The 15,280-nt window shown below is 40.2% G+C and overlaps 1 protein-coding gene across 1 annotated transcript in view; it reads left to right on the top strand.

The window, feature by feature from the left end:
* Window positions 1-15,280, top strand: part of LOC139370881 (receptor-type tyrosine-protein phosphatase gamma-like) — a 266,165-nt gene that overhangs the window by 59,564 nt on the left and 191,321 nt on the right. The window contains exon 2 of the mRNA XM_071110735.1: window positions 11,400-11,510. Within this exon, the coding sequence (XP_070966836.1) occupies window positions 11,400-11,510 (111 nt within the window). The remainder of the gene's footprint in view (window positions 1-11,399; window positions 11,511-15,280) is intronic.

The raw sequence follows: 15,280 nt of genomic DNA, 5'->3' as shown, positions 1-15,280 counted from the left end.
CTAGTCCTTGAAAGGCAGGGACTGACAGCTTCCCCTGTGGCTCGTCTCTTTGCTTGGTTCTGGACCGGTTTCAACTGACGTATTGGTGTACAAAGTGCTCTGTGAACATCGTAGGGTCCAGTGCCTTATAGTGCCAGAAAGCCCCATCTGTCTGCTCTCCACTTCCACTCAGCCAGCAGAGTTGTCTTAGAGTGTCAGGTTTCAGACCCCACATTTGCATAGGGAGTGACGTTCCACATTTTCTGTCTTATCCAGACAAAGAATTGATTTGCGCTCACTCTGAGCAGCGGAGTCTGGGAGACGGCATGTGAAAGGTGACAGTCTAGCGAATTTGTGGTTGCATCTCGCTGTGATATTCTCAGCCGGGTTTAGAGCTCTAAACATGAAAAAAATACTAAATAATTTCATAGCATTGAAACAAGGCCACTTCCTCTTGGTCACAGACTGACAAAATCCCTTTGTGCTGAACAAAAACCCACATTTTCCGATTTTTCACATTTATCTCCTTCGTGAGGGAGGGTAATGAACGTTCACAGTTGTGAAGGTGGACCTACCAATTAATGTTTTTACTGGTAATAATTTGGTTTATGATATATTAACTGATTAAAACATGTTATTATGTTACCACAATGACAAAACAAATCTATAACAGAAGGTCTGCCACTGTATTGGCTACAATGGGAGTTTTTAGTATTCACTTGCTACGGTCCTCTCTTCCGCTGGCATACTGTTATGTTCCGCTCATAACGGTTTTCTATATCTTTCTGTCACTTGGTGGTCAAAGCAATAGTGTGAAAATGGCCTGGACAACCCCTCCCCCTCTCTCTTTCTCTTCCTGTCTCCTCTCCTCTCTCTAGTTAATGTCACCTCTCCCGGCTCTTACTGACAGCTACCCATGAGCCCCCTCTCTTTCCATGACCCTAACCAGCCCTCTCACCCACTGAGCACCGCCGACACCAGACATCCATGGACGTTAAAAAGTGGTTTGAAATTTGGTCAGTTCAAAACGGAAACCAATTATAGACGTCTGTTTCACGAGTTTGGACTAGAGGTCGACCGATCTATGATTTTTCAACGCCGCTCACCCCGCTAACTAGCTAGCCATTTCGCATGGGTTACACCAGCCTAATCTCGGGAGTTGATAGGCTTGAAGTCATAAACAAGCGCAAGGCTTGAAGCATTGCGAAGAGCTGCTGCCAAAATGCACGAAAGTGCTGTTTGAATGAATGCTTACAAGCCTGCTGGTGCCTACCACCGCTCAGTCAGACTGTTCTATCAAATCATAGACTTAATTATAACATAATAACACACAGAAATACGAGCCTTAGATCATTAATATGGTCGAAAACAAAACGTTTTTTCTTTATGTGAAATACGGAACTGTTCCGTATTTTATCTAGCGGATGGCATCCCTAAGTCTAAATATTGCTGTTACATTGCACAACCTTCAATGTTATGTCATAATTACGTAAAATTCTGGCAAATTAGTTCGCAATGAGCCAGGCGGCTGTGTAGTTATAACTAGTAATTATGATTGATTGATTGATTGTTTTTTATAAGATAAGTTTAATGCTAGCTAGCAACTTACCTTGGCTTCTTACTGCATTCGCGTAACAGGCAGGCTCCTCGTGAGGCAGGTGGTTAGAGCGTTGGACTAGTTAACCGTAAGGTTGCAAGATTGAATCCCTGAGCTGACAGGGTAAAAATCTGTCGTTCTGTCCCTGAACAAGGCAGTTAACCCACCGTTCCTAGGCCGTCATTGAAAATAAGAATGTGTTCTTAACTGACTTGCCTAGTTAAATAAAGTTGTAAAAAATGTATTATTTTTTAAATCGGCAAAATCGGCGTCCAAAAATACGGATTACCGATTGTTATGAAAACTTGAAATTGACCCTAATTAATCGTTCATTCCGATTAATCGGTCGACCTCTAGTTTGGACAGTCCAGTACAGCACAGTATAGTATAGTATAGGTCAGTACAGTACAGTGCTGTATTAGGGATGTGCATCGTTCCCTTTCAAGACGATTTGATACGTATCTAGATACATGGGCTCCGATACGATACACGAACGATACCTTTTAGTTTAATACGATTCGGTGTGATCTGGTTTGATTAGAGGAACGAATCGCTGTGCTTCGGTTCAATTTGATAAGATTAGATGCACTGACCGTTGTTGCTTAAACACATTCTTTTCCCATTCTAAATGAAAATCGGTTGTTGATGGAGCTCATGACCTGGTCCTCTCTGAACTGATTTCTGTGTAAATATTTCCATGGTGTTTGTAAGCACCTGAAGCTGAGCCATATAAGGCTATGCAAATGTAGGCTTTTTGTCCCCCCCACTTTTGATCTGAAATCCCCATGACTTACTAGTTAACAACAATTTTGCTATGACATAGTCACTGAATAAATAGCCCAACTTTGTATTTCAGTCCTGTCTGGAAGTGAGCTTCTATTCTCCGCCCTCTTCGACCATGCAGTGGGGCTCACAAATGGTTGCTGTTTTCGTTATGAAATTGTCAACTTTACCCTGTATATCAAAAAATTACCATATACACTTATTGTTTAAAGCAAAAGTACTAAAACTATTGCTGATGGTAAAATCTAATGTAAGCCCCTATCTGCAAGTATAGCCAGATGAGAATTGTCACTGGGAGCTTAGGGAGTGAACGTTATTTATATTGAGGGATACCTGGAGGTAATCGCACATCTTTGAAATTAAAATGGATGGCCCTCTCTATATTTTTTTTACCTGCCCTCCTCGAGCGTTTGAAAGGGGAAAAAACAAATAACCTTCCCCCTCCAAAATAGTAAATAAAACCAAATAGCAGGGAATATTTACCAATTTAAACGTTAAGGGCCAAGGACAATAACTATAACGATAAATTATACATAACTCTAAAACGTTGGCGAGCATCCACACTAGAGGAATGTTTATCGTTCTACAGTAGCCTGCACCTGTCAATCAACTGATCAAAGCATTGTACTGCACGCTGTAGGCCTGTTAATAAGGTGGTAACACAGACCATTCAGTGCTTCAGGGTGTGTTCATTGTCATAGTGACAACTGCAAATAAAAGTTCAATGTAGGCTACATATAGCCTAATGAAAAAATATATAATATAGAAACTCCTATTTAAATTACATCTAGATATTCAACAGCAAACGTTGTTTAGCCTGCACATCTTTTCCATCATGTCATTGCTTGCTTCCTTGCTCAAGTGGTTTGCAAGTGATTTCCATTTTTCTAATGGATGTCAATTTGTTTGGATCTTCTTTTTCACTGTGCTCATCAATGTCTGTCCTGTGCAACCATTTAATACATCAGTGCAACAATGTCATCATCACTGGCGGCCAGGGACCTCAGACTGGAGCGAAGGTTCATTTGGTCTAGGCCTATTTTACATTCAGCAATTAGCAAGAGCAAGCCTGCTTCTCTGCACGAAAAGCATATTAGGCCTAGTATATAAAAAAAAAGATCTCCTAGAGATTTTGTAGCCTATAGTTTTTCCTGGGATTTTACGAGAAGAGGAATAGCGGAGAGTCTTGCGTCCGGAAAGCCAATTGTGCTCCGGAATAGCTGGAAGAGAGAGGCTAGAGTTGTGTAGCCAAAGAAGCTAAATATTCAATAGATATTAGGAAACTCATTAGCTAAATATTACGTAACTGTAAATATTTACCTGTCAAGAAAGTACAGAAAGACTCATGTGTAGGCCAAATTACAGAGGAGGAACTTCTTGATGCAATTAAAGCCTTTAAGACTGGGGAAACTCCAGGGCTGGATGGCATACCAAACCTTTTTTGATTTTTTAATTATAAAAATGGTAGATTATCACGTACTCAAAAAGACGGTCTGATTCACTATTACTGAAACAGGGCCCAGGTGTTAAATGTAAAGATCCAGTTCATTTAAAAAATTGGAGGCCCTTTACACTTCAGTGTTGTGATGCAAATATTCTAGCAAAATGCACAGCACATATAATTAAAAAGCTATTATCGGATATTATTAATCCTAATCAGATAGGTTTTTTACATGGATGATACATTGGAGATAATATAAGACAAGTACTGGAAACAATAGAACTCTATAACAAATCTGTCACACCAGGCCTGGTATTCATAGCTGACTTTGAAAGGCTTTAGATAAAGTACGACTGGAATTTATACAGTGCATTCGGAATGTATTCAGACCCCTTGACTGTTTCCACATTTTGTTACGTTACAACCTCATTCTAAAATGGATAACATCATTTCCCCCCCTCTTCAATCTACAGACAATGCCCCATAATGACTAAGCGAAAAGAGGTTTTAGAAATTTTTGAAAAAAATAAAAAAGGAAATACCTTATTTACATAAGTATTCATATCCTTTTTTATGAGACTCGAAATTGAGCTCAGGTGCATCCTGTTTCCATTGATCATCCTTGATGTAGACAGGACTGTGTCGAGGCACAGATCTGGGGAAGTGTACCAAAACATTTCTGCAGCATTGAAGATCCCCAAGAACACAGTGGCCTCCATCATTCTAGAGCTGGCCTCACGGCCAAACTGAGCAGTCCAGAATATTCTCTGATTTTGTTACCAACAAATACGGCGAAAAGTACAGTAAGTGTAAAATACACATAAAATCAAGTGTAATGTTTAGATTCAGTCTTGTGTCAGGTGAACTGTTGTGTCCTCAATTTTGGTCTAATAATATTCCCATAACCTCCAAACTGTTCCCTTTCAATTGCTACCATGCTTATGCGTTTCATATTTCTTCTGTAGGAAACAATTCAATTTAGCCTTATCCATAAATGCAAAATCCCACAAGTGAAAAGGGTTAGACATTTGACTCAGGGACCGATGCGTATCGGTAAATCGTTATACCTCTAGTACTGTACAGTAGGGATTAACATAGGTAACCGGGATCCCGAAACTGTCCCGGGAACACTCTATTCCTATTTCCCCCCCAAAATATATATTAAATTACAAAGAAAAGTACAAAATGTCAGCACTAATGAAGTTCCACAAAATACACAACATGTAATAAATAGCACATTATCCAAACAGGTTGTCGCAAGGAAGCCTTTAGCCTAGTGTATTTACTTCACACAAGGTCACCATAAATTCGAAGCACACACGTAAAGGACACTGCCGGACTGCACACACGACCCGAATACAGTTAAAAACTACTACAGGAAACCCCTACAGTATAGCCTTTAAAAGAAGGTTCCCTGACTCTTCAGACAGTCACACATTTCATAGGCCTACGCACAATTCACTATATACTACATTACTAAAAATCTGTTTAATTTGCTCTGATCTCTTTACATTGTGACACTTGTGGCATAGTGACCATATCCTGGTTTTAAACACTTTAAATGAGAATGTCACGAATCTCGCCGAAGATGGTGCCTCTTCCTGTTCGGGCGGCGCTCGGCGGTCGTCGTCGCCCCCGGCCTATTAGCTGCCATCGATTCCCTTTCCGTTTGTTTCTGTTTATTGGGTAATTGGGTACACCTGTTTTGAGTTAGTGTTTGTTTGTAGGCTATTTAAGGGCACTAGGCCCGCTGGGTATTTGTGCGGGCCTGTTTTCTATTATCTGGTGTATGAGTGTAAAGAGTATTTTTTCCGGACAGTTTTAGTCCGTTGTATTTTGGGACGGGTTGTTTCATGCGCCCTGGTGTTTTGCATGTCGTGGCTCCACAGTCTATGGAATAAAATATCCACGAACTGAATTACCTGCTCTCTGCGCTTGACTCCTCCACTCACCATTGTAGAAGTTGTGACAGAGAACTTCCTATTTTTGCGTTATTTCCCTGGACTAAATATGAATTATTCCCGGTATTGAAACTTGGTAGATTCCTGGAAAATATTAATCCCTACTGTACAGTAGAGTTTTGTACAATACAGTATAGTAGTGCACGCTAGAGTAGAGTACGGTATAATTTACTGAACTGTACTGAACTATACTCTATTCAGTTCTATCCTACTCTGCTGTACTGTACCTTACTGTGCTATGCTGTACTGTTCAAACTTCTGAAACTTAGATGTCTATCATTGGTACAGATTTGGTCTGGTCTGGACCAACCAAATTTGTTATTGTTTGGGGCCGGAGTGCATTAGCATAATAGCCCGTGTTTAGAACAAACATGCAAAGGAGGATATTACATTTTTCTTCCTTTGTGTACCTATTCAGGATACATATAAAGAATGAAGAGAAGGATGTTCATAATTATGAGTTTCTGAATAGTACAGATCCGGGACCCATGATGCCATTCTGTTACCATCGTTCTGTTACCTGGTGTTAATCCACTTCACTTACTGTGGTTCCAAGATATATTTTTTCAAACTCAAGCTGTCATATCATAGCTGACACCCCATTCTTTCTGCAGACATCTTTGAATCTTAAATCGGAGTTGATATTTAATACTTTTTGGAAAACGTGGTCACATAAAGAATGGAGAGAGATTTTACCATTATTCTGTTACCAAACTTTAGATCACCACTGGTCTTCTCTAGGAAATGTCTTTTTGTCAAATTTCCTGTGGAAATTGTTAAAAGTAGTCCTTGTTTGGCTAACTTTGTAATCAATGTTTTTTGTTTGGCATACGTTTAAAGGGAAAGATCTTAGTCTCAGCGTCAATCTGTTACCATTTTGCAGGCTCTGTAGCTACCACCTCCTGAGGTGCAAATTCACAGCATACGCCAGCAGAACCCAGCGTCTCTGGGCTCTGCATGTTGGGGTACAGCGTCTCTCTCCTGCAGACTGCAGCTAACACTCAACTAAATGTACCTATGTGTGTGTGACTCACTCAGCCGTAAGTTAGTGTAATGAATGAACATTACTCAGGAACTCCCTAAACAAGCTTTTTCACTCCATCCTATAGCAGGACTCGTTTTTTACAATTTGGATATGACCAAATTGTCGTTCATATGTCTGCGTACAGTGCAGCCTCTTCATCAATTTCCAGAAAATAGTTTGTTCAGGGATGCCAGGCAGCGTCTGAATGGAGTTGATGGATGGTGAGTGTGTGTGAGAGCGGGCTTAGCGTATCTGAGGGATTTCAGTGAAACCATTCCTGTTGTTGTTTCACTTCCCCCCCTGGATCAACCCGGATGGTGGTGTTCATTACTTCTGATTAAGGCCGAGACACATACTGTAGGTTAGATGGTCCACACAGGAGGCGATGAGGAGTAAAAATGATTACATTGTTTGCAGCGATGATGACACCTGGGGTGTGGGTACAGGGTATGGGGTCTCATGGGGGGGTGGTCTTCTCCTGCTGCTGCTGGTATGGTCTGTGAGCCAATCAAACTTCAGGTCTCTGGCCGTATACCCCCAGACTGAACTCTCTCTCCATCTTACTTTCCCTCCATCACTACAAGATGGAGGGCAAAACAGTGTTGCTTGATGAAAGGGAATTGATTTGAGCTGGGCGATATGGACAAAAAACATAAATTATGGGTATGGATTTATCGTCATAGCTCTAGGAGTGACAGAAGAAGTGCATACAGTAGATATTGTTTGATTAATATGTTTAAAAAATATATTATTTAGGGGGTGGATCATCTTTAGTATTGCAAATACAATCTGGCTTCAATCAATGTAATTGTCTGCATAATTTCCAATTCCCCATATATTTTTTAAAATAACTGTACAGTACCAGTCACACGTTTGGACACACCTATCATTCAAGGGTTTTTATTTATTTTACTATTTTATACAATGTAGAATAATAGTGAAGACATCACAACTATGAAATAAGACATACGGAATCATGTAGTGACCAAAAAAGTGTTAAACAAATCAAAATATATTTATATTTGAGATTCTTCAAATAGCACCCTTTGCCTTGATGACAGCTTTGCACACTCTTGGCATTCTCTCAACCAGCTTCATGAGGTAGTCATCTAGAGTCCTTTTCAATTAACAGATGGGCCTTGTTAAAAGTTAATTTGTGGAATTTCTTTCCTTAATACATTTGAGCCAATCAATTGTGTTGTGACAAGGTAGGGGACGTATACAGAAGATAGCCCTATTTAGTAAAATACCAAGTCCATATTATGGCAAGAACAGCTAAAAAATGCGAAGAGAAACAACCGTCCATCATTACTTTAAGACATGAAGGTCAGGCAATGCGGAACATTATAAAGAACTTGGAAAGTTTCTTCAAGTGCAGTTGCAAAAACTATCAAGCGCTATGATGAATCTGGCTCTCATGAGGACCGCCATAGGAAAGGAAGATCCAGACTTACCTCTGCTGCAGAGGACAAGTTCACCTCAGATTGCGACCCAAATAAATGCTTCACAGAGTTCAAGTAATAGACACATCTCAACATCAACTGTTCAGAGGAGACTGCATTAATCAGGCCTTCATGGTCAAATTGCTGGAAAGAAACCACTACTACAGACACCAATAAGAAGAGATTTGCTTTGGCCAAGAAACACTAGCAATGGACATTAGAGCGGTGGAAATCTGTCCTTTTAGATTTTTGGTTCCAACCACCGTGTCTTTGTGAGACTCAGAGTAGTTGAACGGATGATTTCCGCATGTGTGGTTCCCACCGTGAAGCATGGAGGAGGAGGTGTGATGGTGCTTTGCTGGTGACACTGTCTGTTATTTATTTAGAATTCAAGGCACACTTAACAAGCATGGCTACCACATCATTCTGCAGCGATACGCCATCCCATCTGGTTTGCGTTTAGTGGGGCTATCATTTGTTTTTCAACAGGACAATGACCTCAAACACATCTCCGGGCTGTGTAAGGGCTATTTGACCAAGAAGGAGAGTGATGAAGTGCTGCATCAGATGACCTGGCCTCCCACGATCACCAGACCTCAAACAATAGGTTTGCTGTGAGTAGGACTGCAGAGTGAAGGAAAAGCAGCCAACAAAAGCTCAGCATATCTGGTAACTCCTTCAAGACTGTTGGAAAATAATTCCTCATGAAGCTGGTTGAGATAATGCCAAGAGTTTACAAAGCTGTCATCAATGCAAAGGGTCGCTTTCTTTGAAGAATGTAAAATCTAAAATGTATTTTGATTTGTTAAACACTTTTTTTGGTTACTACATGATTCCATATGTCTTCTTTCATAGTTTTGATGTCTTCACTATTATTCTACAATGTAGAAGTAGTACAAATAAAGAAAACTCTTGAATGAGTAGGTGTGTCCAAACTTTTAACTGGTCATTTAAAAAATATATATTTTCCTTTATTATTTCCCCTTAACCCTACCACCCCTCCCCTAATTGGAGTAAACTAATGGACAACACCATTTAGGCTTCTACTTCCAGTTTATACATACTGTATACATTTTACGGACACAGTATATTTTACATTACTTATCTTCAGCTACCCTTAACCCCTTCTATTTATCTTTGAAGACCATCTGGTTTTGATTTCCATTTGCCATATTCTTTTCAACTGTGCTGTTTTGTTTTACATTTTTACAAAAATGTTTTATTATTAATTAGTGTATTTGAGTTTAACCATAACACTTGTTGTAATATTTGTTGTTTTTTTCTGGTAGATTAAACTGAAATCGCAACCAACTTTCTATGCCTTGTTTAAAAATAGTGATATTTTGGAGATTTTCAAATGACCAAAAGTGAGAGGTTGTAATCTGAATAAAGGGAAAAAGGCCCTTCTTGAACATGGGGTGAGACATTCCTACTAATCTGCTAGAGTACCAGTTTGGATTTATGTATAGCTTTTGTATGACTGAAGGCTTTAGTGAAAAGTGTAATGCTTTAAAATGTAAGAATTTCTTCCCTCCGAATTAAGTAGGCCTGTTTTAATTTTGTCTGGCTTGCCATTCCAAATAAAATTGAATATTTTTTGCTCATATAATTTAAAAAACAGGTCGTTAGGTGTAGGCATGGCCATAAGCAAATAGGTGAACTGGGATATGACCAAAGAGTTAATCAGGGTGATTTTTCAACACATAAATTGGTATTTTCCTTTCCATGGTAGCAAGATCTTATCTATTTTTGTTGACTTTCTATAAAAAATGTATTTTAGTGAGAATTTCTTCCTTTCGGGTCATAAATACTGAGTATGTCCACTTTACCGTCAGAACATTTTTATTGGTAACCTACACGGAAATGTAAATGTTGTATTTTTTTGTTATCTGATATTATCGTTGAATCTGATTTTAATAGCTAACATTTCGATTGTCATAATAAATTGAAAAAAATTAAATTAAAAAAAAAAAAAAGGTAGGTGCGTCGATCAAGTCAGTGTCTTGTGTGACCACCATTTGCCTCATGCATCGCGGCACATCTTCTTCGTGTGGAATTGATCAGGCTGTTGATTGTGGCCTATGCAATATTGTCCCACTCCTCCTTCAATGGCTGTGCGAAGTTGCTGGATATTTGCATCCCAAACATGCTCAATGGGTGACATGTCTTGTGAGTATACAGGCCATGGAAGAACTGGGGCATTTTCAGAATTGTGTACAGATCCTTGCGACATGGGGCCGTGCATTATCATGCTGAAACATGAGGTGATGGCAGCGGATGATAGCACGACGATGGGCCTCAGGATCTCATCGCGGTGTCTCTGAGCTTTCAAATTGCTATCGATAAAATGCAATTGTGTTTGTTGTCCAAAGCTTATGCCTGCCCATACCATAACCCCACCGCCACCATGGGGCACTCTGTTCACAACGTTGACATCAGCAAATCACTCGCCCACACGACACCATCTGCCCGGGAACAGTTGACACCGGGATTCATCCGTGAAAAGCACACTTCTCCAGCATGCAGGGGCCATCGAAGGTAAGCGTTTGCCCACTGAAATCCGTTACGACTCCGAACTGCAGTCATGCCAAGACCCTGGTGAGGAAAACAAGCACACAGATGAGTTCCCTGAGATGGTTTCTGACAGTTTGTGAAGAAATTCTTTGCTTGTATGGTCGCTTGGACGTACTGCCAAATTCTCTAAAACGATGTTGGAGGCAGCTTATGGTAGAGAAATTAACATTTGATTCTCTGTGAACAGCTCTGGTGGACATTCCTGTAGTCAGCATGCCAATTGCACATCAGTGACATTGTGTCGTTGTGTGACAAAACTGCACATTGTAGAATGTCCTTTTGTCCCCACCACTATATGCACCTGTGTAATGATCATGCTGTTTAATCAGCTTCTTGATATGACACACCTGTCAATTTGATGGATTATCTTGGCAAAGTAGGAATGATTACTAAAAGGGATGTAAACAAATGTAAACAAATGTGTGCACAAAATGCCTTTATTGTGTACATTTCTGGGATCTTTTATTTCTGCTCATGAAACATTTTCACCAACACTTTACATGTTGCATTTATATTTTTGTAAAGTGTATATATAAATGTAGTGTTTTAAATACTTATGCTAAACATTCTATCTAACCTCTGTTTCTGTGTTCCTTAGCTCTACAGGGTGGCCAGTCGGGGTCAGTAGGAGAGGAGCACCATGGGAGCATGGGGGGCGGGGTGAGGGAGAGGAGGGCCACAGGAGGAAACTCCTACTGGGCTTATTCCGGTGAGTCCTCTTCTACTTCATAGAGATACAACTATGTCCCCAGGCAAGATGGCTGACCGCTTGTGCCACAAATTCTAACCCTACATCCTCTCTAAGGTTCGAACTCTATGCTCTACACTGATCAATATCATTAGAGAGGTCAAACCTAACTGGACTGTGGCAGTAGAGATGTATTATTTAACAGTAACTCTCTCTTCCTCTTTGATTGATTCTCAATCTCTCTCTGTCCCAACTCTTCTCCCTTCTTCTTCCCTATTTCCCACATTTAGCTTTTAATCCAACTCCTTCCATTTCTATTTGACTCTCTCCCTCTTTCCCTCACTCCCTCTGACTGGTAGCTACAGGGAGTAGTTTTGGATGTGTGTTATGGAGGATTCTGTGCTAGAGTAGGGAGTTGTGTTGTCCCTGTGAGCACCATTCAGCTACAGAGATCCACATTTATCACCCTGTTCCTCCAGCACTGGGCCTGTGGCAGAGAAGGATCTTTAAACAGATATATTTATATTTCTGTTATGCATGTGTGCACCTTATAATCACTACTTAAACTGATGGTCCTGGAGGGATGCACTGGCTGGAAGAAACTGTATCCCAGGAAAAATCAATGTCCTAAATGGCTGTGGATTCTTAATACCATGTTATACGAGAAACATCCCAGACATTTTTATATTATGGTAAAATTATCTATAGGGCACTGTTCACCTCTAATGATTGTAAGATATCAAGTCACATTAAAGTGTGCTAGAGCTAAATTGGCACATTTTACAGTTGAGCCCAGAAAACTGTCACTCTCTCACAAGGTCTGATGAGTTGTACTGTATGTTGCTGGGCAGCCTTCAATAAGGTTTCAGATGTACTAGATGATTCATCATGCATACATTTACTTTGTGCCTTTTGATTATTTATGACATGTTTATGATATGCAATGTTACGTTACAGCCTTATTCTAAAATGTATGAAATAAAACATTTTCCTCATCAATCTACACACAATAACCCATAATGACGAAGTGAAAACAGGTTTTTATAAAAGTTTGCACATTTATAAAAAGCAAATAAACTGAAATACCTTATTTACATAAGTATTCAGAACCTTTGCTAGGAGACTCGAAATTGAGCTCAGATGCATTCTGTTTCAATTGATCATCTTTGAGATGTTTCTACAACTTGATTGGAGTTTACCTGTGGTAAATTCAATTGATTGGACATGATTTGGAAAGGCACACACCTGTCTATATAAGGTCCCACAGTTGACAATGCAAAAACCAAGCCATGAGGATGAAGGAATTGTTCGTAGAGCTCCGAGACAAGATTGTGTCAAGGCACAGATCTGGGGAAGGGTACCAAAACATTTCTGCAGCATTGAAGGTCCCCAGAAAAACAGTGGCCTCCATCATTCTTAAATGGAAAATGTTTGGAACCACCAAGACTCTTCCTAGAGCTGGCCACCCGGCAAAACTGAGCATTCATGGGGAGAAGGGCCTTGGTCAGGGAGGTGACCAAGAACCCAATGGTTACTCTGAAAGAGCTCCAGAGTTCCTCTGTGGAGATGGGATATTCTTCCAGAAGGACAACCATCTCTGTAGCACTCCAGCAATCAGGCCTTTATGGTAGAAGGACCATTTGGAAGCCACTCCTTAGTAAAAGGCACATGTCAGCCGGCTTGGAGATACCAAAAGGCACCTAAAGACTCTCAGACCATGGGAAACAAGATTCTCTAGTCTGATGAAACCCAGATTGAACTTTTTGGCCTGTTTGCCTAACGTCACATCTGGAGTAAAACTGGCACCATCCCGATGGTGAAGCATGGTTGTGGCAGCATCATGCTGTGGGGGTGTGTTTCAGCGGCAGGGACTGGGAGACTAGTCAGGATCGAGGGAAAGATGAACAAAGTAAAGTACAGAGAGATCCTTGATGAAAACCTGCTCCAGAGCGCTCAGGACCTCAGACTGTGGGGCGAAGGTTCACTTTTCAACAGGACAACAACCCTAAGCACACAGCCAAGACAATGCAGGAGTGGCTTCAAAACACGTCTCTGAATGTCAATGAGTGGCCCAGCAAGAGCCCAGACTTGAACCCGATTACACATCTCTGGAGAGACCTGAAAATAGCTTTGCAGTGATGGTCCCCATCCAACCTGACAGAGCTCGAGAGGATCTGCAGAGAAGAATAGGTGAAACTCCCCAAATACAGGTGTGCCACGCTTGTAGCGTCATACCCAAGAAGACTTGAGGCTGTAATCACTGCCAAAGGTGCTTTGAAAAATTACTGAGTAATGGGTCTGAATACTTACATAAATATCATATTTCAGTTTTGTATATACACCTGTTTTTGCGTTGTCTTTATGGGGTATTGTGTGTAGATTAATGAGGACAAAATATGATTTAATCCATTTTAGAGTAAGGCTGTAATGTAACAAAATGTGGAAAAAGTCAAGGGGTCTGAGTACTTTCCAAATGCATTGTATATCCACTACTGTTCAAAGGTTTGGGGTCACTTAGAAATTCCCTTGTTTTTTAAAATGACATCAAATTGATCTGAAATACCGTGTAGATAATTTTGTAAATGACTGTTGTAGCTGGAAACGGCTGATAAAAAAAAAATGGAATATCTACATAGGTGTACAGAGGCCAATTATCAGCAACCATCACTCCTGTGTTCCAATGGCACGTTGTGTTAGCTAATCCAAGTTTATCATTTTAAAAGGCTAATTGATCATAAAAAAACTTTTGCAATTATGTAGCACAGATGAAAACTGTTCTGATTTAAAGAAGCAATAAAACTGTCCTTCTTTAGACTACTTGAGTATCTGGAGCATCAGCATTTGTGGGTTCGATTACATGCTCAAAATGTCCAGAAACAAAGACCTTTCTTCTGAAACTCGTCAGTCTATTCTTGTTCTGAGAAATTAAGGCTATTCCATGCTAGAAATTGTCAAGAAACTGAAGATCTCATACTGGCTCTAACCAGAATGCTCTTTACTACTCCCTTCACAGAACAGCACAAACTGGCTCTAACCAGAATAGAAAGATTGATATTCACAGTCTCCTCTGAACAGTTGATGTTGAGATGTGTCTGTTGAGCTCTGTGAAACATTTATTAGGGCTGCAATCGGAGGTGCTGTTAACTCTAATGAACTTACCCTCTGCAGCAGAGGTAACTCTGGGTCTTCCATTCCTGTGGCGGTCCTCATGAGTGCCGGTTTCATCATAGCGCTTGATGGTTTTTGCGACTGCACTTTAAGAAACTTTCAACGTTTTTGAAATGTTCTGCATTGACTGACTTTAATGTCTTAAATTAATGACGGACTGTCGTTTCTCTTTGCTTATTTGAACTGTTCTTGCCATAAAATGGACTCGGTCTTTTACCAGATAGGGCTATCTTCTGTATGCCACCCCTACCTTGTCACAACACAGCTGATTGGCTCAAACGCATTAAGAAGGAAAGAAATTCCACAAATTAACTTCTAACAAGGCACACCTGTTCATTTAAATGCATTCCAGGTGTCTACCACATGAAGCTGGTTGAGAGAATGCCAAGAGTGTGCAGAGCTGTCAATCAAGTCAAAGGGTGGCTACTTTGAAGAATCTCAAATATAAAATATTTTTTGATTTGTTTAAGTTTTTTGGTTACTACATGGTTTCATATGTGGTATTTCATAGTTTTGATGCCTTCAGAATTATTCTACAATGTAGAACTTAGTAAAATTAAGCCCTTGAATCAGTATGTGTGTCCAAACTTTTAACTAGCACTGTATATATTAGTGGGCTCGGG

Source organism: Oncorhynchus clarkii, chromosome 17, assembly GCF_045791955.1.
Source record: "Oncorhynchus clarkii lewisi isolate Uvic-CL-2024 chromosome 17, UVic_Ocla_1.0, whole genome shotgun sequence".
Lineage (NCBI taxonomy): Eukaryota > Metazoa > Chordata > Actinopteri > Salmoniformes > Salmonidae > Oncorhynchus > Oncorhynchus clarkii.
Note: the sequence above shows the minus strand (reverse complement) of the source record. Positions and strands in the feature narration are given on the sequence as shown.